The 25569-nt window shown below is 54.2% G+C and overlaps 1 protein-coding gene across 5 annotated transcripts in view; it reads right to left on the bottom strand.

The window, feature by feature from the left end:
- The window catches only part of LOC116948201 (uncharacterized), a 109258-nt gene that overhangs the window by 44469 nt on the left and 39220 nt on the right, over positions 1 to 25569 (bottom strand). For 2 of the 5 annotated variants that reach the window (XM_032964675.2, XM_032964676.2), the window contains exons 1-3: positions 1561 to 1680; positions 624 to 715; positions 15 to 99 (exon numbers count right to left, since the gene is read on the bottom strand). In XM_032964675.2, coding sequence (XP_032820566.1) covers positions 15 to 99; positions 624 to 715; positions 1561 to 1665 — 282 coding nt within the window. In that variant the 5' untranslated portion in view covers positions 1666 to 1680. Of the gene's footprint in view, positions 1 to 14; positions 100 to 623; positions 716 to 1560; positions 1681 to 13289; positions 17366 to 25569 lie in introns of those variants that run through there. The other 3 variants (XM_032964679.2, XM_032964678.2, XM_032964677.2) reach the window with 2 other exon arrangements.

Raw genomic sequence — 25569 nt, 5'->3', positions numbered from 1 at the left:
GGGCGGCAGTGCACCTGGATGCTGTCGAAGTCCACGTTGTCGTAGTGAAAGTGGGCGCAGTCGGCCAGGCGGGGGAAGTGGCCCTTGGTGACGGAGATCCTGGTGGGGGGGAGAGTGGGGGGGGAGAGAACGGCGCCGTCGCTCAGCCACTCGCTCGAAAACGACACAACCGGTGACCGCGCGCCTCCTCTGAGAGTTTTCATTTCATGAACGCGTGCAGCAGCAGCAACAACAACGACAAAAATACACATCCAAGCATCACGTTCACCGCGTGCTTACCAAGCCCAATTTATTTTCTTACCAAGACGAAGATCCCCCCCCACCTCCCCCCCCACGGTATAGCCTTAACGGGCGGTAGGGTAAAGTTCTGTTCGCGAGTTGCACCTACGAAGGCCGGCATGGTGCACGAGGGGGGGGTGGGTGGCCAGCACCACGCCCGGCCGCCTTTGTCTTCCCAGTGGTTATGTTTACACACCGCACCGGATACTCGTTTTCAGGCTGAGCCGAACTAGGGGAGGCCCAGGACCAGATAATAGTCACCGGTGTTGGCCGCGAGCGGGAATCGAACTATGGGTCGGACCTATTCTGGGCCGAGGATGTTCACGCCAACGCGAGGCGCTCACTTTTTGAGGTTTGTCACTCTCATGCTGGCGTTGCTGGCACAGGACCTGGCGAGGCCCTCTCCCACCGTGTCCGATCCGTCGTCAGTTTTGGCCTGGAGGTGGAGGGAGGGGGGGGAGAAAGAAATTGGTCAACCCGGGAACATGCCGCACGTCACGGAGCGGAGGCGATGTCGACGGGAGGCAACGCAGCGTGCCCGCCGCTCGGAGCCTGGTGCACACCTCCACCGCGCAAATTGTTTATACCGCCACGGTGGCTAGGAGATGTTATCTCTCTCGCCCGGTACACGGGAGGTCGTGGGTTCGATCGCAACCCTGATGGCTGTATATTTGGAGTTTGCATGTTCTCTCTCCCCGGGGTCGTGTGGATTTTTCTCCAGGTGCTCCGGTTTTTCCCTCCACATTAAGAATCAACATCACGCGTTTAGAGTATGTGGCGACTGCTATACATTTCCACGTGATGGAAAGCCACTTCGTTGAGCGATCGTTTGTGATGGCCAGGTCGCTTTTGAAAAAGAGCTGTATAGCTCAGTGAGCTTTACCAGGTAAAATACAAATACCTTATAGTCTAAGTATAGTATTTTTATACAAAACAGGCGTGCAGTGACGTAGCTTTTACTTTATACATTGTGCCGTAGGTCTCTTGTAACCGCGTGCGTTGATCGCCACGACGAGATTCAGTGTCTGACAACGCCCCCCGGCGAACGGAACAAAGCGTCGGACTTCTTCAAAATTAACTTCCTGAAGCTGCTTCCAGCAAGCGGAGCAAACCGTCGGGACACCGTGCCGAGAAAATCACGCGGCACAACACAAGAGCGCGTTTTATTCTTTTTCTGAAGTTCTCATCCAGGAACGATGGCGGCGCTCTGTCCCGCGGTGGCCTCCCCCCCCCCCCCTTCCCCAACCCCGAGCCCCACGCATCGCGCCGAAGAATTCGCACCTGCCACGGCGTGCCCGGTAAAACCGCGCCACCGCCAGCCGCCGTCGCAAGCCACGGCACGTGCACGCGCATTCCTGGCGAACGTGAACGAGTGTCATCATCCATCGTCTTCCTCCCCCATTCTCTCCCCCACCGCCACCCTCTGCCACCACTCGGCCGTTTAGTTTTGCTGAAAATGATTTTTATATTTTGAGCTTTTTGTTTGTAATCCTCCCACGGCAGGGATGCCATCGTGCTGCAACGGTGAGCACGCTTGGACTTGCATTCCAGAGGTCGCCCGTTCGATTCAACCCCCCGGCGGTATAAATGGCAACGCCCACGGTCAATCGACCGGCAGATCACGTGTGGGTAAGCTCCCACCTCGTCCAATAAGCCTGAACAGCGTAAATGGGCAGGCCAAAAAAATACCCTCACCACAGGGGTGCTCGAGAACGTCCCCGAGCGAAGATCCTTCCGCCAACAGCAGCGCGAGGGCGAAATTGCAGGGCCGCCACCCTTCCTTTGAGTTTTACTTTCCCAAACCCACGAGCCTCTTCGACCCCGCATGCTCACGCTCCGCTTTGAAGTGGCACAAAACACGCAAAACCATCATCAGCGGTGCGGGCGGAAACCCGTCGCCCGCCCGCTCGCTCGTCCGCCCGCTCGCCCGTCGGCGGAACGACTCTTGAGATTACGGCCACACATCACGTCCTGTTTGCCGAGCGGTGCCGAGCGAGCAAGCGGCGATTTCCCGTCCTCGGCGAGCGCGCCGGAGGTTTATTTTTGCGGCGGGGTTTGTCCGCACGATTTTTTTGCTTTTCCCCACGGCCGCTTTCCTGACGGCCGACCGCTCGCCGTCACCGCGGATTCACGGCGAGATTCGGGGGACAGGCGAGACGGCGCGGCGTGTCGTTGCGGTTTACAGTTGCCCATGTGACCCCCTCCCCCCAGACTCTGTTGTGAAGGGGTGCTTGCCGGTGACATGTGCAATTAAATGGCCGCCGCCCCGCGGTAGTTGGCTCGGTTGGTTATGCGACAAGTTTGCCAAAGATCCATGGGGGAGTGGTACATTGGAGAGGTAAGTGGAACCGACGGGGCGAAGGAATGAAGAATTAAGGAAAGGAACAGCGGTCACCGATGATGATGATGATGCTGCTGTTAAAGCAGAAGGAATCGAGTCGGAATTGGAATGTCATGAGAACAACTGATGAGAGATTGAGACCAAGAGGAGGGAAGAGAGCGGAAGGGACGGCAGCAGCAGCAGCGAGGCGACATCACAGAGTTCAGAGTTCGGAGTTCGGAGGCCGCGGATGGACAGGGGCAACTTGGGGAAAGGAGTAATGGAAGAGAATGGGGGAGGCCTTTGCTCAGCAGTGGGAAGTTCCAGGTTGACAACAACAACAATCACTGCCTACAGCCAGCAATAAAGTTGCCGTGGATTTTTTTTCTTACAGATTTGCTGGCAGTTGCCTGGATTCGGAAGCATGTGACTTGTAGGTAGCGCCACAGCGAGAGGCACACTGGATGTGGCGTGCCGGATGCAGACATATTTCAGTCCTGGGAATGAAATCGGTGTGGGTCGGTGAAGGACGAGGGCGCAGGATCTGTCCGGTTGGCGCTCGCAGCAAATGTTGGCCGTGGTCGGGAATTGAACTCAGTGGCCGCGTCCGAGCGCAGTGTGACAATTCACCCAAGAACTTTGTAACCGAGTGAAGTGTCATTGAGAGGCGCACGCTTGGAATTGACACCGAGAGACAGGAAGAGGAGCAAACGGTTTGAGAACACGCGCAACTGGTCAACGACGTCATTCAAAGTGTTCATAGAATTGAGCGGGATGCCTGGGGGCAGGGCTCGTCGCCAGGAGTGATTGACGGCATACAATCCAGAATAATGACGGATCGGCAGCCAAGGAACGGGACGCGTCCGAGAGCGCGTCCTCCGCGGAGACGGAGCGATGAAATCAAGCTCGCGCGCATGCACTCGTGCGGCACTCTACCGCAGAATAGTAACGTTGTGGCGGCTTGGGGGAGGAGCCTTGATCCAGCAGTGGACAGCACGGCTGATGATGAGATGACGACGACGATTAAATCCGATCAGAGACAAAAGCTCCTGCCGCCCCCCCCCCCCCCCCCCCCTTTGACAAGAAGGGAGGGAGACGAGGACTGAACAAACTGGACACAAACGCACGAGCCCAATCACGAGCACAATTTCCCGGGCAATCTCCCCGAGCCCATTCTCTCGGCGAGCTCTCGCTGCGCCGCGTACAGTGCGAGCCACCGGGCCTGAATGTTAAGCGGACGAGGTCCATTGAGGCAGAGGCGGCTCGCGTAGAGGAGGATGGGGGGGGGTGTGAGAGAGAGAGAGAGCACGGTGACGAATGTGGGAGTGCGGGCGAGCGGGCGGGTGTCATCCGCCCGCTCGCTCTGCTGAATCACCAGCGAGCGATGACGCCATCTGTCATCGTCTCCCTCTCTCCCGCTCTCTCTTCTCTCCCGCTGCGTATTCGCGCCGCGCCGCGTCCTGTTCGGCATGGAGCTGCCTCGGCGTCGTGGTTGGCACGCCGAGTGTGCGATACCGAGGTCGCCGGTTCGATTCCATCTCGCGTTCGCGGCAGTTGAAACGGTGGCTGCAAGTTTCTTAAACCACACACCACCCAGCAGTATAAACGGATTCCTCACAGTTGGTCTATGAGTGGCAGACCGCACGTGGTGGGGTAAAGCGTGGGTACTCCCATCTCTTCCAAGATGTGTGACCAGCGAGGGAAAAGAAGGCCCAAAACGCCCTCGAGAGAAGGGATCCCTCCCGGAGCTCTCTCGAGCGTTGATCGGCACGCATGACACACGGGAAGCTCCCAGCATGAACCAGCGGGCCCACGGCACGACCCGAAAATACGCGGCAGGCGAGCCGCACGGCACAGAGCGGCCGGAACGCCGACACGGCGAGGATTCATTCTCACAGCCACCCGCGTCAAGTGGCCCAGGCTTCCCTGCGACGTCGCTCGCAAGCGCCGCCGAATGAAAACTCATTTCATTAAAACTACTTTTTGTGTTTATTTTTGTTCTTCCCCATCCCCCCCACCACCCCCCCCCCCCCCCAAAACGTCCGATGAGCACGGTTGGCGACGTACGGCGCGAAAGAAGTTCAACACTCGTACGACGTTTGACGACCGCCGGCGGTGCGGACTGGGACGGCGTGACGTTGAGCGCTACGCAGCGCCCGCTGCGAGAGGACGCGCGTCGCGGCCTCGGGAATAACCCCAAAAACCACCTCGACACCCTCCACTGGCCCGGCTCGCTCAGCACGAGGGCGCGCCCAGACACAGACCGGGTTAGCTCGGCTCATGACTGCCCACGTGCTCGATGACAGCTCGTGTATTTGTTTTTTTGTTGTTTGTCACGGTTGCTGAGCGCAGGCCCCAGGGGCCCCGAAAAAAATGCCAAGCGGCCAACAACAATCAGCGACTGCTTGAGGCACGATCGGTAATCATAATAATAATAGGCAACGGCGCTTTGTGGATTCCGGCAAGGCTGTTGTGAGACCTGGGGAGGAGAGACGATGGGGTGAAATTGCAAAAGTGGAGCAGTGCGAGGAGAGAACCAGAAAGGGAATATGTTGTGAACTGCAGTGTGGTGGTGATTGAACAGCGTGGTGAGTGGGTGAGCGAGTGGCTGTGTTGTTGTGACTTGCAGTGTGGCGGTGGGTGAACAGCGTGGTGAGTGGGTGGGTGAATGGGTGAGCGAGTGGCTGTGTTGTTGTGACCTGCAGTGTGGTGGTGGGTGAACAGCGTGGTGAGTGGGTGGGTGAATGGGTGAGCGAGTGGCTGTGTTGTTGTGACCTGCAGTGTGGTGGTGGGTGAACAGCGTGGTGAGTGGGTGAGTGAGTGGCCGTGTTGTTGTGACCTGCAGTGTGGCGGTGGGTGAACAGCATGGTGAGTGGATGAGCAAGTGGCTGTGTTGTTGTGACCTGCAGTGTGGTGGTGGGTGAACAGCGTGGCGAGTGGATGAGCGAGTGGCTGTGTTGTTGTGACCTGCAGTGTGGTGGTGGGTGAACAGCGTGGTGAGTGGGTGGGTGAGTGGCTGTGTTGTTGTGACCTGCAGTGTGGCGGTGGGTGAACAGCATGGTGAGTGGATGAGCGAGTGGCTGTGTTGTTGTGACCTGCAGTCTGGCGGTGGGTGAACAGCGTGGTGTGTGGATGAGCCAGTGGCTGTGTTGTTGTGACCTGCAGTGTGGTGGTGGGTGAACAGCGTGGTGAGTGGGTGAGTGAGTGGCCGTGTTGTTGTGACCTGCAGTGTGGTGGTGGGTGAACAGCGTGGTGAGTGGGTGGGTGAGTGGCTGTGTTGTTGTGACCTGCAGTCTGGTGGTGATTGAACAGCGTGGCGAGTGGATGAGCGAGTGGCTGTGTTGTTGTGACCTGCAGTGTGATGGTGGGTGAACAGTGTGGTGAGTGGATGAGCCAGTGGCTGTGTTGTTGTGACCTGCAGTGTGGTGGTGGGTGAACAGCGTGGTGAGTGGGTGGGTGAGTGGCTGTGTTGTTGTGACCTGCAGTGTGGCGGTGGGTGAACAGCATGGTGAGTGGGTGAGCGAGTGGCTGTGTTGTTGTGACCTGCAGTCTGGCGGTGGGTGAACAGCGTGGTGTGTGGATGAGCCAGTGGCTGTGTTGTTGTGACCTGCAGTGTGGTGGTGGGTGAACAGCGTGGTGAGTGGGTGGGTGAGTGGCTGTGTTGTTGTGACCTGCAGTGTGGTGGTGGGTGAAGAGCGTGGTGAGTGGGTGGGTGAGTGGGTGAGCGAGTGGCTGTGTTGCTGTGACCTGCAGTGTGGTGATGGGTGAACAGCGTGGTGAGTGGATGAGCGAGTGGCTGTGTTGTTGTGACCTGCAGTGTGGTGGTGGGTGAACAGCGTGGCGAGTGGATGAGCGAGTGGCTGTGTTGTTGTGACCTGCAGTGTGATGGTGGGTGAACAGTGTGGTGAGTGGGTGGGTGAGTGGCTGTGTTGTTGTGACCTGCAGTGTGGCGGTGGGTGAACAGCATGGTGAGTGGATGAGCGAGTGGCTGTGTTGTTGTGACCTGTAGTGTGGTGGTGGGTGAACAGCGTGGTGAGTGGATGAGCGAGTGGCTGTGTTGTTGTGACCTGTAGTGTGGTGGTGGGTGAACAGCGTGGTGAGTGGATGAGCCAGTGGCTGTGTTGTTGTGACCTGCAGTGTGGTGGTGGGTGAACACAGTGCGGTGGATGAGATGACACAGCCAGTCTGGCAGTCCTTAGCATGTGTGCAGCAATCAACGAGTGAAGTTCACAGGAAATAGTAACGCCATAAACAGTGGTAACGGGGGTGGTAACCGTGCAATAAGAATTGCGATGAATCGCCTGCGAGCGAGTGAATCGGTGAGCGCTTGGTCGTCGTCCGTCTACCTTATGCAAGCACGAAGGGTGCGGTCTATGACCGGTTTTCGACTCTGTAATTATCTGCCAAGTCCCGTCTCGAAGTTGGGTTTCACCGCCAGGAGAATATGAACGGTGTTATGCATCGTGCTGCTTTGTTGTTCATGCGTTCATTGCCGACTGCACTGACACCACCAAACCCACTGCACATAACAACCTGCTTCACCCCGACATCGATGGTCAGGGTTACGGCCCAGGGTCTCAGATGTGCTGGCTCACCGATTTGAACCTAGCAATCGCAGCTGTTGGCTCAATTATTTAAATCGAGGAAACCGCTGTGGTTCTGGCTCACTGGTGAAAACCTAAGAATCTCCAATGGTTCTGGCTCACTGATCTAAAATTAGGGATCTCAGTGCCACTGACTCAGTGCTCTGGTACGAGCCCCCCCCCCCTACCCCCCCCCAAGGCCACTCAGACACCACCTCCCACGTTTATCCTTCATTGATTTATGCGGAAAGGACAGGCGCTGTCAGATTAAAGGCGCTAACTGTATCTAAATCCTCCGCGATGCGCTCGGATTCATTCCCGTCCGCGCGGCTCGCATAATGCCACGCTTGCAGCAGCCGTGGTGCCAGATCAGAGGGGGTTTTTAAAGCTCTGTAGTATTTAGATTTGTCTGACGGGTGTCGAGGGTGAATTTGAAGGTTGGGAATTTTCCTGAAACCGATATTTTCTTGGGTGACCCAAAAGTATCTGACCGAGTCTCACAAATCCGAGTCAGAATTCTACTCATCCCACCAAACTTGTGGGGGGGGGGGGGGAAGGGAGATAAAACTGGTACCGAATGTAGAAAATTAACAGTTGTCTCTATAAATAAGTTGGTCCTGCCACAGGAACATGGAATTTCCACCACTGCCTTAGGGTCGTTTGTGAAGAAATATTAGTATTTTTGTCTGTTCAGTTCTGAATAACTTCGATTCTTAATTCACAGTCCTTTGTCGATCCACTGCTGGATGAAAGCCACTCCACGCTGCGCCGGTCACAGGGGTTGTTTGACCATACTTCACCACGCTGGTCAGCTCAAGGAGGGTTGGCGGTCAAAGGACCTAAACAAAATCTATTTAGCTATCGACTCATTTGTTTATCCCGATTACATTCCTATTAAATCCAGTGTCTTGATCGGAGACCAAAGACATGTTCAATCAGGAATGCTCACAGCTAGCAGTGAGCTTCCTGCTGGGTGAAGAAGCCTTATGAAATAAGTGTCTTTAACAATCACCCAGAGTGCAGGAGAATAGCGTCCGGACGGTAACATCACCTGCGCCTTAAGTCACATCCATTGAACTCTTAATCCAAAACTACACGCACACCTATTATAAGAATGTTCACCATGTGCCGATCTAAGCAAAAATGTACGAAAGAATTCAACTCAATGCATCTGTCGACAAAGGAAGAATATGAAATAACATGACGATGGGACCCCTTCCTTCACTGCCAGCTCTGTGCGTGCTATAATTCTCTGACCTGCCCCAACTGGACATCTGTGAAAAAAAACAGCTTCAGAGCTCATTGGATTCCTCCAGGATAAATAAAGATTCTGATTGTTTTTTTCTCCATCATCATGAGATGGAGCGAATGCTCCCCCCGTGTGTAACCTTGCTGACTTTTGTTCCCACGTTATTACGAGTCAGCTGATCTCGCTTGTAAAGGAAAGCAGTGTTCAAGGCCTGGCGCCATCTTTACGGACACTGATCAAAATCACAATTTCTTATGTATCCTCAAATAAGGAATTCCCCCCCCTCCCTCCTTCCTCATTATGTCGTCAACCAGAAAACGAAATCTGTTTTTTTTTACTAACTCATGTGAAACGTATTCCTACTTAAAAGGCGAGTAACAATTCACCCCCTTGCGATTTGATGAACCGTCACAATTTCAGGGGCTCCGATTCGATTCCATCACAGACCCCCGATGCTTTGAATATCGAGTGGCGGGGGGGGGCGACGTAGCGCCTCGAGTGGCTGCAGGGGTCACGTGGACCAACTCGGCACGCCGGAAGCGTCGAGAAACACCCAACGTGGTCGCGGATGCACGCGCACACACGCAGTTCGACGCACGCGGTGCGATCTTAAGGATCAATATTGGGTCGATTTTTCAAGGGTTTGTCCGTTTCCCCAATAGCTACTTTCAGCAAAGCATTCATATGTAAACTACAACAACAAAAATGGTAACCACAACATTGAAAAAATATAATTATCATAAGGCCCCATGGTGTAAACAAGTGCAGTCTCCAACTCTTATTAGAAGGGCCAATTTAACCTGCAACGTCACCTGTTGTGTATTTTGTTGCGATTCTGGTCACACGGTGTAAGTGACGAATGTGCCATTGAGGTTTCTTGCGTTGATTGTGTTTGTGGCATCGCAGCAGCGGCAACATCACAAAACAGCGCGTTTAATTGGATGCATCGTCTCGGCCCTTTAAAACCATCGGGAATTGAGGAATTAAAACAAATTCTCGCGCAAAAGAGAACATGGTGAAAGAGTAACGGTCATTTTTGAGAAATAATCAAATTCAAGTCTCTAAACCCACCGACGCTGTCCAGGATGAAGGACATCATCATCATAGCATGGAAGAACACAAACTTCACGAATATCACCGGAATCATCCACGCTCAATCCGCTCCCAGATGAAGACCATTCCACGCCGTGGCCATCTCTCACGATCCCGTTCCCTAGTCCGCGCGTTCCCCCTGGCCGCCTCCGCAACGTCGGCACCGCCGCAGTCTATCCGCTGCTGGATGAGCAGCAACACGACGGAGGTGTCTCTCCGACCTGCGTACACGTTCTCTCATCCACGTGCTCCTGCTCCCTTCCCCCGCCTCCCCTGCCCCCCCCCTCTCTCTCCACGATCGGCGAGGTCAGGTCGCGGTGTGACAGGAGGTGGCTGCCGGTGACACTCCAGCGCTGGAAAGTCTCCGAGCTGCTGCGGTTCACCGGGGCCCCACCGATGCGCCGCCAGATTTGCCACAGCCGTGCGTCCACGCGTCCACATGTGGACGCGCAACCGGATTGGGTTCTCAACAATTTACACTAAAGGGCGTGACACCTGTTTACTCATATTATTGTTGGGGTTTTTTTTTTCTTTCTTTATGAAAATTAATTCCACCGTCTTGTTAGGAGGTCAAGACATTTCAAATTCGGAATGCTCGCAGCTAGCGGTGCATCACCTGGTGTGACATATAATAGCCTAAGGAAGGTGACATCACATGCTTCTGAAGTGACATCACGCCCCCCCCCCCCCAAAGACAAAGATCCCCCGTGGAGCCTTCACAGGCCAATGGGACAAGTGCTGTTAGTGATCACCTATGAAGGCCAGCACGGCACACGAGGGGGTGGGTGGCCAGCAACATGCTCGGCCGCCTTTGTCTCCCGAGTGCCGATGTTTCCACACCGCACCGGGTTCTCATTTGAGGCCGAGTAATCCAAGGGAAGGCCCAGGACCGGTTCAGATAATCGCCACTGGTGTTCACCACGAGCGGGAATCGAACTTGGGTGGTTGGGTTCGTAGCGCAGCGTGTTAACCGCTGCACCACCCCTCCGCCACCACCGCCGCCTCCAACCCCCCCCCCCCCCAAGGAAAATTTTCTTTGCCCGGGGTGTAAGAGGTTGCTGTATCTCTGCGCATGAAAGGCAAAGGCGGCTGCCCTGCAATTGCCCACTCACGCCACGACTCGTGCAGAACGGCGTCCACCACAAGCCGGAGCTCCAGACAGCCCCCTCACCCCCTCCTCCAGGGGGTGATTCTCGCCTCCTCTTCCACGCCGGCCAGAGAAAAAGTGGAAGCGGCGGGGGAATTGAAGAAACTCTGCACCATCGTTTCAATTCCCACGTCGCTGTGCGTTTGCGAGTCCGGTGTTCTCACCGTCGCAACCATTGGGGCAGCATCGCTCCGCGCGTCTCTCTCCCGGTCCGTCTGCAGGGTCCCCCCTTTCTCATCCCGACACCGGCTCCCTTCACGCTACGGTGGGAGTTAAAAGCAAATCATCTCGTGGAAACGACCTGATCCCATCGTGGAAATTGTGGAATTTCCACCACCGGCTCGCAAACATGGTCAGCGACAGTGCTTCGTTTTGTGACGTAGACGATGCGACTGTTGTACCGTGACGCAAAAGCGGGGGGCCGTGTTGACCGCGGAGCGGGTATCCTGTTTCTCCGCCTGAATGAGTTTAAAGTGTTGCTTACAACGCCAGGTGCTGTCTCTGAAGAGACAAAGGCGGCCTGGGATTTAATCACCGGCCTGCTATGGGATCCAACGTGCGTGTCTATTTCTCTCTCTCCGTGCGTCTTGTTTCTGTCCGATTCCCCATCACCGTCTCTGTGTGTATGTCAGATTCTCTCGGTCTCCGTGTCTGTCTGTATCTGATTCTCTCTGCCTGTCGGGTCTCTCTGTGTCTTCGTTTATCTCTGCAAGTCTCTGTATCGGTCTCTCTCTCTCTGTGTCTCTATGCGTGTCTCTGGATCTCGCTGTGATTTTATCCGGTTCTCTCTCTGTCTCATTGTCTGTATCGACATCTTTCTCCTTGTCCCTCAGTATCCAAGTGTCAATTTCTGCTGCGGTTACACCGTGTCTGTGTCTCCTAATCTCTACTCGTATATCTCTGTATCTTTCTCTTACAGGTGTCTAAACTCTCTCCACGCCGTACCTTCCGCGCGCCTTCCTGCGCATCGGGAATACTCATCGTCACTCCGTAGCAATCCACGCACATTCCCCGTGGTCGCAATTCCTCTCGACCGGCGTCAGTCACCGTCACCGCCGTGGCATTATGAGATGGAGCGAATGCTCCCCCCGTGTGTAACCTTGCTGACTTTTGTTCCCACGTTATTACGAGTCAGCTGATCTCGCTTGTAAACAAAAGCAGTGTTCAAGGCTTGTGCCGTGTTCACGGATACTGAACAAAAATCACAATTTCTTATGTATTCGCTGTGGCTGGGCGCTGATGAAAACCTTCACGATGCCTCTAGGCCAGCAGGCAGCCTTTGACGATGATTTATGAACTAATGGGAACACTTTGCTCGAGAGAGTTCCGTCTCAAGGCTCGAGAACGTTTGCACGACAAATACAGCCGCCCCGACCCGCAGAACCGTCGGGATGCCCTCCGTTAAAAAAAAAAAAGCGTTCCACTGGGTCTAGCAAAGTGACCGAGCGGGTGGCATCAGCCGAGGAATGTAACGCGTCCGAGAGGGCATCTTCCCAGGAGACTGCGCTATGACATCACCTCGTGCGCGCGGGTTCTAGGTGGAGTGTCACGTCGCGGGAGACGCCGACGGCTCGCGGAGGTCTTCATCCAGCAGTGGACCGGTCACGGCTGACGACGAGTACTAAATGTTACCATTCTGGTTGCCAAAGCTGGCGGCACGTGGTTGGGTGTGCATCGGTCCAACATTTCTCTCCGGACGCACAAACCGAACGCCGGACCGCCCCTGCGTCCATTAGCGATAACGCACGCCGCTAAATGGGGTCGTGTGCTTCGCTTGGCGGCAGCGAGGAGAGAACAATAGCCGCGGCCGGCCGTTTGGGAGACGTTCTTAGGGACTGAACGCGTCCGCGCGTTCTCCGCCTGCCTCGCGCGCACCGCTGAGTTTTCGACATCGCGGGAAACCACCGCCAACGCGGGAACTCATTCGCAGCGGCGCGAGAGACGCCGGCGGCATCTAGCAATGGGCCCACATAATATGGTGATGTAGAGAAGCCGTCATCTAGCAGTGGATAGGCAATGGCTGATGGTCGTGATGATAATGGGAGGCAATGAGGCGAGAGGGATAACAATGAGACGATTACTGGAGAGGGGATCCGTGGAGGGGTAGATTTGCGACGATAATCCGATGAAGAGAGAGCGTGACGATGACAACAGAGAAAAGTGGAAAGGTACAGTGCAGTTCGTCACATGGCCATGTGCGGCGAGTAGGAAACTACCGGCAGCAGGACCGCGACACGTGGAGACACAGGCACGCGGAGACACGGGCACGCGGAGAGACACGGGCACGCGGAGAGACACGGGCACGCGGAGACACGCGGAGACACGCGGAGACACGGGCACGCGGAGACACGCGGAGACATGGGCACGCGGAAACACAGGCACGCGGAGACACGGGCACGCGGAGACACGGGCACGCGGAGACACACGGAGACACGGGCACGCGGAGACACGGGCACGCGGAGAGACACGGGCACGCGGAGACACGCGGAGACACGCGGAGACACGGGCACGCGGAGACACGCGGAGACACGGGCACGCGGAGACACGCGCACGCGGAGAGACACGGGCACGCGGAGACAAGCGGAGACACGGGCACGCGGAGAGACACGCGCAACTCACCACCATGGTCTCCTGCCTCGCCGCAGGAGCCTGCCGGTGGCGGAGCACGGTGGGGTAGAGTGGTGCTGGCGTGGTAAGTGGTGCTGGCGTGGCGAGTGGTGGCAGGGGGCGGGATTTAATCGGGTGCGGCGGCCACGGACTCTCACGGCGACGGTGATGATGTAACCGTGACCCACCTCCGCACACAAAACGCTGCCTTCTACCCCCCCCCCTCTTACCCAACTCCACCGCCTCCTCCCTTGTGTGTGCGTGAGGTGCCGGCCATCCACGCCCCCTCATGCGCCGCCGTGCTCGGAGGTGCTCGTGAACAACAGCACTTGCCCCGTGAGTCTGTTTAGGATAATACAGGCGATCTTTGCCTTTGTGCGCGAATATTCACGTGTCTGTGCACGCGTATATTCACGTGTCTGTGCGTGTCCGTGCGGTGTTTGCGAGGGTGCGGCGCAGTAGGGAGCACTTGGCGATGCATCTGCCCGTCATCTCGGAATCAGAATATCTATTTACAGTGGAGGAATCCGATGAGATGGACGTCCAGTCGTCCATCTCAATTGACCCACAGGCGCCCGGGTCTGTCCCGTGAACGCCTCTCAACGAGCCTTCCACACTTCACGTGGCCTCAAAGAGCACCTAGCCTCCTCCCTCGCTCCGTGGTGACGTCGCCGCCATTTAGTGTCGAAAGATAGGTGCTCGCAAACAGCGCCCGCCCCAACAGCCTGTGAAGGCTATATTTGTTTTTGGTGTGTGTCAGTGTATGTCTGTGTGTACGTGTGTGTGTGTGTGTGGATGGGGAGCGGTAGTGTCGTGGTCAGTGCACTGCTCTGTGAACATGAACCCTCAGCCACAGCCAACATCAGCGGTGACAAATATCCGAAGTGGTAGTTGGCCTCCCCTAGATTGGCTCAGCCATAAAATTCGTACCTGGAACGGTGTGTAAACATCCACACAGGTGAGGCCAAGACAATCAGGTGCGGTGCTAACCACATCACCATGTGGTGCGTCGTGCCAGCCTTTATAGGTATTCGCTGACGTCACTTGCCCCAATCGACTCTTAAAGGCCACACAAGGGGGGTTCTTTGTTTGGTTTGTGCCTTACACCCACCACCATGACCCACAATCTCCATAAAAAAAAAATACACTGAGAAAAACCACGTCTGCACTTGGGTTGCATGAATGTGCAGTGCGAAGTCTGCAGTCTGCGTGGGGTGACCTAACAGCACTTGCCCCAATAGTCTGCTAAGGCTCTGGTGGTGGGGGGTGGGGGGTCTGTGTCTTTGCCTTTGATCTCCGACCTCCGTGCGGGCAATGGGAGCTGCAGGAACAGCCACCGCAGACCTCGTGCTGCGTGCCCAGCTGTCACATTCATTCATTCGCTGAATCGGCCGATCGTTCGCCCGCTCCTTCATTCGCTCGTTCGCGCCACCCCCCCCTCCCCGCCGAATTATCTCTGCGGAGGGCATTTCGCACAAACGCTCGCCTGCCACAAAAAATCTGCCCGGCCGAAAACTCGCGGTTTCATGAGTCACGAGGACATGTGACAAAATAATTACCGCTGTGCCGAGCCCGGGCCACGTGGGGCTCGTACGCTCGTGCTCTGACCATTACGCAAAACCGCGGGGCGACCGCGGGGCTGGGTGCAGCATCCCGAGTGGAACGACAAGCGGCAAGGGGCCGCGTGCCACCAACAATTGTGGGGGTTTAGATGCGCAGCGGGAAAACAAGACGAAAATGTGAGCTGGCACAGCGCGCACGCATCACCGCGGCGACGGAGGGGCAGCTCCGAACGTCCACCAGAGCTGCCCACCAGCTCCCTCTCGCTCTCGACTTAGCCGTGTCCTTCACTCAACACGTTGGCGATCGTGGCCTTCCTTCCATTCATCTCTGTTAGCGATGTTTACTCAACAGCTTCGAATCATTAGATGCTCACGCCCAGTTGCATACAGTTGTTCAAATTGCTTATGTGGCTTAATTTGCTGTTTTCCCTGGCTTCTTGTACCAATAATTTTCCCTGTAAAAACATTGATATTCAATCTCTTGTTTTCTCACGACACGCCCAAAAATTTTACTTGCCTTTCTCTAATTATTCTCATTCATTTTCCTTTGGTACCCTGCTCTTCGTAATACGTTCATGTCACTCTGTTCGTGAAACATCCACCTTAAAACCACTTTTCCGTTGCTTTTAATTGCTCTGCAGGGTCTTTTTAATTGTCCAACGTTCATCGGGACCCATAGACTCACAAAGAGATCCAGAGACTCGCATAGAGACGCAGACACTCGCATAGAGATCCCAACACTCACGTAGAAACACAGACACTCGCGTAGAGACTCAGATACTCACACAGAGACCCAGACACTCACATAGAGACACAGACACTCACACAGAGACACAGACACTCACGTAGAGACCCAGAGACTCACATAGAGACCCAGACACTCATACAGAGCCACAAACACTCACATAAGAGATACAGAGACTCACATAGAGACTCAGAGAATCACACAGAGACCCAGACACACAGAGACCCAGACACTCACATAGAGAAACAGACACTCACATAGAGACCCAGAGACTCACAGCTTTCACACTCACACAGGAGAACAGACCTGCGTATGCAACACTGTAGCAGTCTTTTTATTCTCGTTGCCGTCAGTCATTTCTTATTTTTCAAAACAGACCCCATTTTCTCAAATATATCTTTTGTCACTGCCATTCTTCCGTTAATCTCCATGAACGCCGCTTCCCTCCACTGTTATCGGGCTACCTGAAGAGTCACGATGCTCGCCTGCACGGCGCAAGTGAGCGGTCGAGGCGCAGCCCTGCAATTCCTTCCTCGCAACACTGCTCGCGGAACGTGCCTCAACCGAGAGGGAGCTCTGCAGAGCGGGAGAGGGGGGGCACTTATCCGTGTGCGAGTGCTGCCATTGGGGGTTTGACTGCAGCACGGCGATGACGATGGGGTTGAGTGTTGTCACCATTTGTGTTTTGTGTCGGGGGGCCGCACGTCAGGGGCCGCCAGTGGCCCACTGGGCCTTGCAATAAAGAACGCTGCTCGTGAGCGAATGTTTTCCCACCCCTCGACACTTGTCACACGTCTTAAGGAAGAGGTGGGAATGCCCACACTCGATCCAACCGCGTAAATTAGTGCAGTGTCATAATACGGAGCTATTCGAGAATGCACAGCCGGGAGGCTTGCACGCCAGCGGGCAGAACAACTGCCGTTGAGTGAAATTTGACCATTTTAGACGAAGTTGGAATCCACCGGGTGGAATTCCTGCAAGACGAATCTGACCAGATTCAAATGAAATCCAATCAAATTCCACCACTGAATAACACTGGTTTCATGTAATCAATATTCTCTCAAATTATTTGACGTCACAGCTCACTTGCCGTGCAAAAAATATACAGTGTGGGAAAAGAGTATTTGATCCCCTGCTGATTTTGTACGTTTGCCCACTGACAAGTCTATAATTTTAATGGTAGGTTTATTTGAACAGTGAGACAGAATAACAACAAAAAATCCAGAAAAACGCATGTCAAAAATGTTATACATTGATTTGCATTTTAATGAGGGGAATAAGTATTTGACCACTCTGCAAAACATGACTTAGTACTTGGTGGCAAAACCCTTGTTGCCAATCACAGAGGTCAGACGTTTCTTGTAGTTGGCCACCAGGTTTGCACACATCTCAGGAGGGATTTTGTCCCACTCCTCTTTGCAGATCTTCTTCAAGTCATTAAGGTTTCGAGGCTGACGTTTGGCAACTCGAACCTTCAGCTCCCTCCACAGATTTTCTATGGGATTAAGGTCTGGAGACTGGCTAGGCCACTCCAGGACCTTAATGTGCTTCTTCTTGAGCCACTCCTTTGTTGCCTTGGCCGTGTGTTTTGGGTCATTGTCATGCTGGAATACCCAACCACGACCCATTTTCAATGCCCTGGCTGAGGGAAGGAGGTTCTCACCCAAGATTTGACGGTACATGGCCCCGTCCATCGTCCCTTTGATGCGGTGAAGTTGTCCTGTCCCCTTAGCAGAAAAATACCCCCAAAGCATGTTCCCACCTCCATGTTTGACGGTGGGGATGGTGTTCTTGGGGTCATAGGCAACATTCCTCCTCCTCCAAACACGGCAAGTTGAGTTGATGCCAAAGAGCTCCATTTTGGTCTCATCTGACCACAACACTTTCACCCAGTTGTCCTCTGAATCATTCAGATGTTCATTGGCAAACTTCAGACGGGCATGTATATGTGCTTTCTTGAGCAGGGGGACCTTGCGGGCGCTGCAGGATTTCAGTCCTTCACGGCATAGTGTGTTACCAATTGTTTTCTTGGTGACTATGGTCCCAGCTGCCTTGAAATCATTGACAAGATCCTCCCGTGTAGTTCTGGGCTGATTCCTCACCGTTCTCATGATCATTGCAACTCCACGAGGTGAGATCTTGCATGGAGCCCCAGGCCGAGGGAAATTGACAGTTCTTTTGTGTTTCTTCCATTTGCGAATAATCGCACCAACTGTTGTCACCTTCTCACCAAGCTGCTTGGCAATGGTCTTGTAGCCCATTCCAGCCTTGTGTAGGTCTACAATCTTGTCCCTGACATCCTTGGAGAGCTCTTTGGTCTTGGCCATGGTGGAGAGTTTGGAATCTGATTGATTGATTGCTTCTGTGGATAGGTGTCTTTTATACAGGTAACAAGTTGAGATTAGGAGAACTCCCTTTAAGAGTGTGCTCCTAATCTCAGCTCGTTACCTGTATAAAATACACCTGGGAGCCAGAAATCTTTCTGATTGAGATGGGGTCAAATACTTATTTCCCTCATTAAAATGCAAATCAATTTATAACATTTTTGACATGCGTTTTTCTGGATTTTGTTGTTGTTATTCTGTCCCTGACTGTTCAAATAAACCTACCATTATAATTATAGACTGATCATTTCTTTGTCAGTGGGCAAACGTACAAAATCAGCAGGGCATCAAATACTTTTTTCCCTCACTGTATGCATTATTGAGCTCCCCCCCCCCCCCAAAAAAAGTGTATTTTTATATTTTTTGCATGGTGTACAGTCTGGAAAGTACCCACATGGCAAATTTTAACTTTGTTGCATGTCGGGAAGTACGCTAAACATTTTGAACAGACACACATATTCACAACTTTACCTTTTATATATATGGAGATTATCACCACGTTTAATTCAACATACCCGCCACCCACGTTGAAACTCGCCCAATTCAACCAAAAAATTCCCCCTCCCAATGGCAATGACCTCCCAGTGGGCTTAGAGAGGGGGCCCGAGCGAACGGCCGCTAATCGCCACGAAGCGACGGTGACGTCCCTTACAGCGCTCGTGCCAAGCCAGGTAAATTTCTGAGGCCACGTGGCTTCCCGGACGCAGCCACAAAGACAAAGATCCCCCGTGTAGCCTTAACAGACTGTTGGGGAAAGTGCTGTTAGCGAGAGCACCTATGAAGGCTGGCGTGGCACACCAGGGGGTGGGTGGCCAGCACCACGCCCGGCCACATTTGTCTCCCCGATGGCGATGCTTGCACAGCATAGCAGGTACTCATTTAAGGCCCAGTCGATCTAGGGGAGGCCCAGGATCGGTTCAGACAGGAGTCAGTGCTGTTGGCCGTGAGCGGTAATCGATCTCTGGTCACCAGGTTCGTAGCGCAGCGAGCTAACCGTGACACCACCCGCGCTCGTGCAAATCCGGCGCAGATTTTCGGCTTCGTCCCACGAGGTCGCGGCGCCCCGGATTTGAGCCCCAGGTTTTTTTTTATTGCCGTTGCCGAGCAAGGGCAGAGGCGAGGCTGCGTGTCGCGGTGCCTCCTCGCATTAGGCGACGGGGCCCCGAACACGCGCCGCGCGCCTCTTGTGCGTGCTCAGTGCGGCGTGATGCCCTGTCCGTGGCTATTAGCGGCGCTCGCAGCAAAAAACGCGCGCGGGACGCCGGGCCACGTGCGCGGAGAGACCGGTCGCGCGGCTCGTGAAGCGCGCGCGTGCACACACCCGGCACACACCCGGCACACACGTGTGTACAGTACACGCACTTGCGCATGCGTGCACGGACAAAGACCTCCTCCCCCCACCACTATAGCCTTAACAATCGCGAGCAGCAATTGCCCAAACATACAAAGACACAGACAAAGATCCCCCGTAGAGCCTTAACAGACTCTCGAGGCAAGTGCTGTTAGCAAGCACCTACGAAGGCCCGGCACGGTGCACAAAGGGGTGGGTGGCCAGCACCACTCCAGCCCACATGTCTCCCAAGCGGCGATGTTTATACATCGCTGTGGGTACTCGTTTAAGGCTGAATTGACCTACGGGAGGCCCAGGAGTGGTTAGGAGATTTTGCCACCGGTGTTGGACGTGAGCGGGAGTCTAACTCGGGTTACTCGGTTCGTAGCGCAGCGTGCTACATTACCGCTCCCCACACACATTCACAAAACGAAGACACAATTGCACACAGGTGCAGACAACCGCCGTTCGCCACTATGTGGTGGCCGCGAGATCACCGCGGCGCTTGTGCCAGGCTAGGTGCACCTTGGGGGTGGACAGACGCAGATTCGCACACGCACAAAGCCACATCCGCGGAACGAGCACGCACCGCCCTAGACTGACGGATGCGCACTTGAGCTGTGGTAATACGGACAAAAAAATAGCCTGACCATGCCACGAAAGGCTGACCTTTGGAAATCAATTTCCACTTTAAAAGGACTTAGAGGATCGACTTCGTATCGATTATGTAAGCTGCAATACGGTAGCTTAATAGGTGTGCACATATGTGTGCCCTTCATCTAGGCTGGCACAAGCCCTTTCCCCTAACGCTAGCAAGTCCAGCCCTTCTCCTTGGCCATCATAAGCTTGGACCTCGACTCTAACCGTGACTCCGTTAAGTCCAGCCCTTCCTGGGGGTTGCTGGGTTGCGTCAGGGTTCTCCTGCTTCCTTACACACGAAGCCAAACGCTCTTTGAATGGAACCGATCAAACATCCCCAATGGAGCAGGACCCTCCTGAAAAACAGCAGCCAAATAAATCGAAATAATGTCACTCGCCTAGACATTCATTACCCTCAACACCCCGGAAAGCCTCACAGAGTCTCAAGACTCTCTATCCCGAGGATCTGGCTCGCATTGGAATGTTTGGCCAATTCCATCAAGGGGTGTTTTGGCTTCTTGTGCGAGGAAACGGTAGAAGTCTGCAGAAACCGCACCACGTGCACGAGGAGGTAAAGCAACGCTACGCACAGATCGATTCAAGAATCCACTGCCGTACCTGCCATCTCCTGGCCGCCTCGCAACCCAACGCCGACAGCATCTGGTGTTACCAGGAAGTCTCCGATCCACACTAACCAGGTTCAACTCAGCTTAGCGTCTGAGATTTGATGGGATCGGGCACAGTGATGGTGTTTTTTGCTGCATGTGTGTAGGCAGAACTTCTTTCGTGCCGTACATAGCCAACCGTCCTTATCGGAGGTGTACGAATTACTTGTCACAAAGACAGAAATCGTTCATTGGGTGGAACTGCGAAGCAGTGTGTGGGGGGGGGCACATAATAATGGGGGCACTGCCACCCACGTGACTGATCCAATGAGATCGGACAGATGCAGCAAGGTGATTTGGTCACAGATGTTAAACTAAACAAGCCACAGCCTTACAACACTAAGCCTAATCCCTTAATGGGTTAGCCCTTGCTCCTAACACAATCCGAAAACTCCAGGAGTGGGCATCATCTTGATTTGGGTCGCCAAACTCCCCGGGATGTGGCGTCTCACAATCGCGACGACAACGAAGCGGGGCGAGAGATTTGAGAATTCGCGGTGTCGAGCGGCGCGGAGGGAACGGACTCGGCGTGACTTCGCGACTCCCCCCCCCGGAGGGACGGCGAGCACGGTGGGGAGCGAGAGGGGGCGGTGGTGGCTGCAGCGGTAGTTGGCAACGGCAGAACGCCCGTAGACAAGAGGACGCACGTCCAACTTGGACGGCGGAAACTTTGCGAGAGACGGACAGCGCGCCGGCTCAGAGGGACAGCGAACCTCTTGTTGTAGCTGCTCTCACACTGGTTCAGCAGTTCCACTGCTGGATTATATTTTTCTCCGCCTGAGGACGACCGCTTGTGTTGCGATCGAAACGTCCTGATTTACTTAATTTTATACCTACGTGACTTTACCGAAATAACCAAAGAGTATTAATCAAGCATTTGTCAGCGGGGCATGAGAAACGCATTCTCACTTTTGAGACGAGCCCAGCCTCAGTTAACAAAACCACTCTCAGAAGAAAAACCATGCCTACGCAGCGAATATGTAAACACTTTCTTTACACGTGTCTGTGCTTTAAAGTATTCTTTCATCATCGTCATCATCGTCGTCGTCGTCGGCCGTGACCAATCCACTGCTAGATGAAAGCCTCCACGGCCTCACCTCCCCCACCAAGGCAACGCCATCTCTCACGATCCTGCCATGCAAACGATCCACCCAGCACCCTGCGCACAAACGGATTCCGTCGCTCCATCGTTTATTCTGAGCTCTCCGATGTCTTGCCGAAGATGCTCCCAGCTCACGCGGACAAACGTCGGACGCAGTGCCGGTTAACGCACGGGCACGTACCCCCGAAAACACGTAGAGCTACGCAGCAGCAGCAGCGGCACGGATAGCAAAAAAAACGTGCACAGACCAAAGCACCACAATTACGTAAAGGTAATCTGGCGAGCATCCCAATGCAGCAGGACCCTCCTAGAAAAGGGTTGACCTTGAGACTCGGTGAGGCTTTCCCACGAGATTAATAAACGATTTTACCCTTATCAACACCGATGAAGGGCAAAACTGTCTTTGGCTCGTGTCTCGGTGTGCATGTCGACCTAGTGGGGAGCAGGTCGTGTAGCAGCGGTTAGCACTACGCTGTGCTGTGCACCCGGCGACCCGAGTTCAGAATTTCACTCACGGTCAACACCAGTGACGATTATCTGAACCAGTCACGGGCCTCGCCTAGGTCGACTCAGCCTGAAATAAGTACCTAGTGTGATGCGTAAACATCGCCACTGGGGAGACAAAGGTGGCCGGGCGTGGTGCTGGTCACCCACCCCCTCGTGTGCCCTGCCGGGCTTCATAGCCGCTCGCTAACAGCACTTGCCCCCAATAGTCTGTTCAGGCTACACGGGGGATCTTTGTCTTATGCGACATTTCGGACAATGGGCCTTTTGCTTAGCACGTAAAAAAAACATCGCTACGAAGGGCCATTTTCGTTAGAAAGCCACAGCGTTATAGCTGAACATGTCATCGGGTTTATGGTCACTGTGAATGCAGCAGCAGCAGCAATCACCAAATAACTTGCCTAATTGAGGCTATGAGGGTTCATGTTTCTCGTTGAGTGTGACGGGCTTTTCCCGGTATCACCGACGTCGTCATCATCATCACCATCACTCAAACTCGCGGTCTAATGGTCTGCGCAATAAGTGGATTCACTGTAACTTTGTTTAGCAAATCGATTTCGAAATACATGAAACTTGTGGCGCCCCGTGTCACACCACGGGAAGGGGGGAGGAGAGTCCAGGATTAATGAACGTGAAAAAGAGAAAGGAACGGCAAAGGGATGCCAGGATGGCATTCCCCCGTGACGGACAAAGAGAAGGCACGGCTCAAGATGAGCAGCTGCAAGAAAGGCGGGGCGCCGGGCAGGAAGGGGAGGAGAAGGAATTACTGGGCCAAGATGTCAGGGTTTGATGAGAGGGTGGTGGTGACGGTGCTGCTGCTGGTGGTGGTGCGAGGGGAGGCAAGAGAGAAAGGAGAGAGAAGGAAGGAGCGAGGGGAAGTGAGCTGCACGGAGGAGGAGGAGTAGCAGCGTCTGTTCTCACAGCGGGTGGCGATGGAGAGAGGGGAGGGACTCAGTGGGGGGTGGCCACACAGAAGTCACGTGATTTACCGGCGGCTCGAGCAGATTTAGATACATTGTTTACAGTTCCCATCATCGTCATCATCATGAGCTCTGGTCTATCCGCTGCTGGATGAATGCCTCCCCCCACTGTCACCGTCCTGCACTGGCACACTTTGATCGAGCTCCCGCGCCTGCGCTAGGCTCCAACGCTCCGTTCTCAACGAGCGTCTTCATCTTGGGAGCGTCCTCTCCCTTTTGGCTGCAATTCTGTCACCGGTCTCGTGCGTCGGCCACCATCACCTTAGGGATATCGTGCGCCTTGCGCAAGCCGTTTGACGGCCAACACAGTGTCTCTAACTTGAAAGTGTTCACCGATGCACGTGTTCACCGATGCACGTGTTTAATGATGCACGTGTTCGCCGATGCACGTGTTCGCCGATGCACGTGTTCACCGATGCACGTGTTCACCGATGCACGTGTTCACCGATGCACGTGTTCACCGATGCACGTGTTCACCGATGCACGTGTTTAATGATGCACGTGTTTACCGATGCACGTGTTCATCTTTCTCTCAGTGTAAATCTGAGCACGGATCTCTCCACGTTCGTTTGCGCCACCTTTGAGTCTTTCTTCCATTTGACTCTTTCGAGTTCTAATGCGCAACAGGCATTGATAAATATATTTTTTAATATTTTATTAAATTATTCCAAGGACAAAAACATGTGTTACAGAACCCACGTGCATGCATGACCCTTACTCCTTGTTATAGTCATAATGGAAAGCTCGAATTTGCATTGTCTTCCCCGATCCACGTGCCCCTCTGTCTCCTGGCGCAGCTCCGATGAGCACGCGTGTCTCCACGCTCCTTTGCGAGGAAAAATCATCATCATCATCATTCACGTGTTTACCCAGCAAGTCCCCGATGAGCGGTGAGAATGTCTTAATGAGAAGTCTACTTGGCAGGCACCGCCAAATACTGCTTTTTGCCGAAGCCGGAGTACCCGGAGAAAACCCACACGCAACGAGACTTATTATCCTCCTCCAGATTTAAACCCCCCCCTCTCCAAACCCCCTCTCCACTCCACCCCCCTCCACCCCCCTCTCCACCCCCCCTCTCCAACCCCCTACACCCCCCCCTCTCCATTGCCCCCCTCTCCCCCCACACCCCCCTCTTCACCCTCCCACACCCCTCCCACACCCCTCATATTGAAACAAAAGTTGGGGGTGCCATCGTATAAACCGTTACAACCAGATATTCTTAGCTCTTTCGGTAAAGTCACCAGGTTTGAATAACTTCATTGGCACCGAGAACAGTCAGCAACTTTATTGCCACCATGCAGCCACACTTCTGGCAGTTACCGCCGTCTCCAGAAAGAAAATGTTGCCAGCGTCCACTCTGCTTTGTGTAACTTTAATTGTAACACCCTTAAGTTCCCGCGGTCCCGGGACGTTGTATTTACCATTAAAACGTGGTTTGTTTGTCTTTCAAAACAAAACTTCAACATTTCTGGCGCGTCTTGCTTTCCCGAGCGTCTAATACTCCGCAATGTGGTTACTGCTACGCTCTACGCGGTCGGTAGCCCTGTCAGTAAACCTACTTGCTGCTCTGGCTCCTGCGGCCTCCTCTTTGCCCTGCAAAGTCAAAGCCTCACCTCGCTTACAGGCGTGCACCCAGCATGATGACGATCGTAACCATGATGGCAATGATGACCACGATGATGACGATAGTGACGACGATGACGACGATAGTGACTACGATGTGACTACGATGACGACGATAGTGACTACCATGACGACGATGTGACTACCATGACGACGATGTGACTACGATAGTGACTACGATGACGACGATAGTGACTACGATGTGACTATGATGACGACGATGACGACAATAGTGACTACGATGACGACGATAGTGACTACGATGACGACGATAGTGACTACGATGACGACGATAGTGACTCCGACAACAAAGATTACGATAACGATGATGAAAACAGATACAATGACAACGATGATTATGACAACAATGATCACCCCCACACTCGGGCCCTCACCTGTCAGCCCCACCTGCCCCTTCCCCCGACCCCCACCACTCCAGCGGGAACGGGGAGGCAGGAGCGATCGGCCGTCGCTCGCCCAGGCACAAGCGAGGAGCTGGAATGTGGTTGTTTCGGTTTTGAATTTCAACCGAAACGGGGAGGGAAAAAAAGATTCCTGGGGCGATTGCACAACAGGGATGGGTCTTCATCCCAACGAGCAACACGGCAGCAGGGTGACCCACCGACAGGTTGACCCACCGACAGGATGACCCACCGACTCACCGACAGGGTGACCCACCGACAGGATGACCCACCGACAGGATGACCCACCGACCCACCGACAGGATGACCCACCGACAGGATGACCCACCGACAGGG

Source organism: Petromyzon marinus, chromosome 32, assembly GCF_048934315.1.
Source record: "Petromyzon marinus isolate PM22_M1 ecotype Great Lakes invasive population chromosome 32, UKy_Petmar_22M1.pri1.0, whole genome shotgun sequence".
Lineage (NCBI taxonomy): Eukaryota > Metazoa > Chordata > Hyperoartia > Petromyzontiformes > Petromyzontidae > Petromyzon > Petromyzon marinus.
The sequence above is the reverse complement of the archived record's forward strand: the minus strand, read 5'-3'. Positions and strand labels throughout refer to the sequence as shown.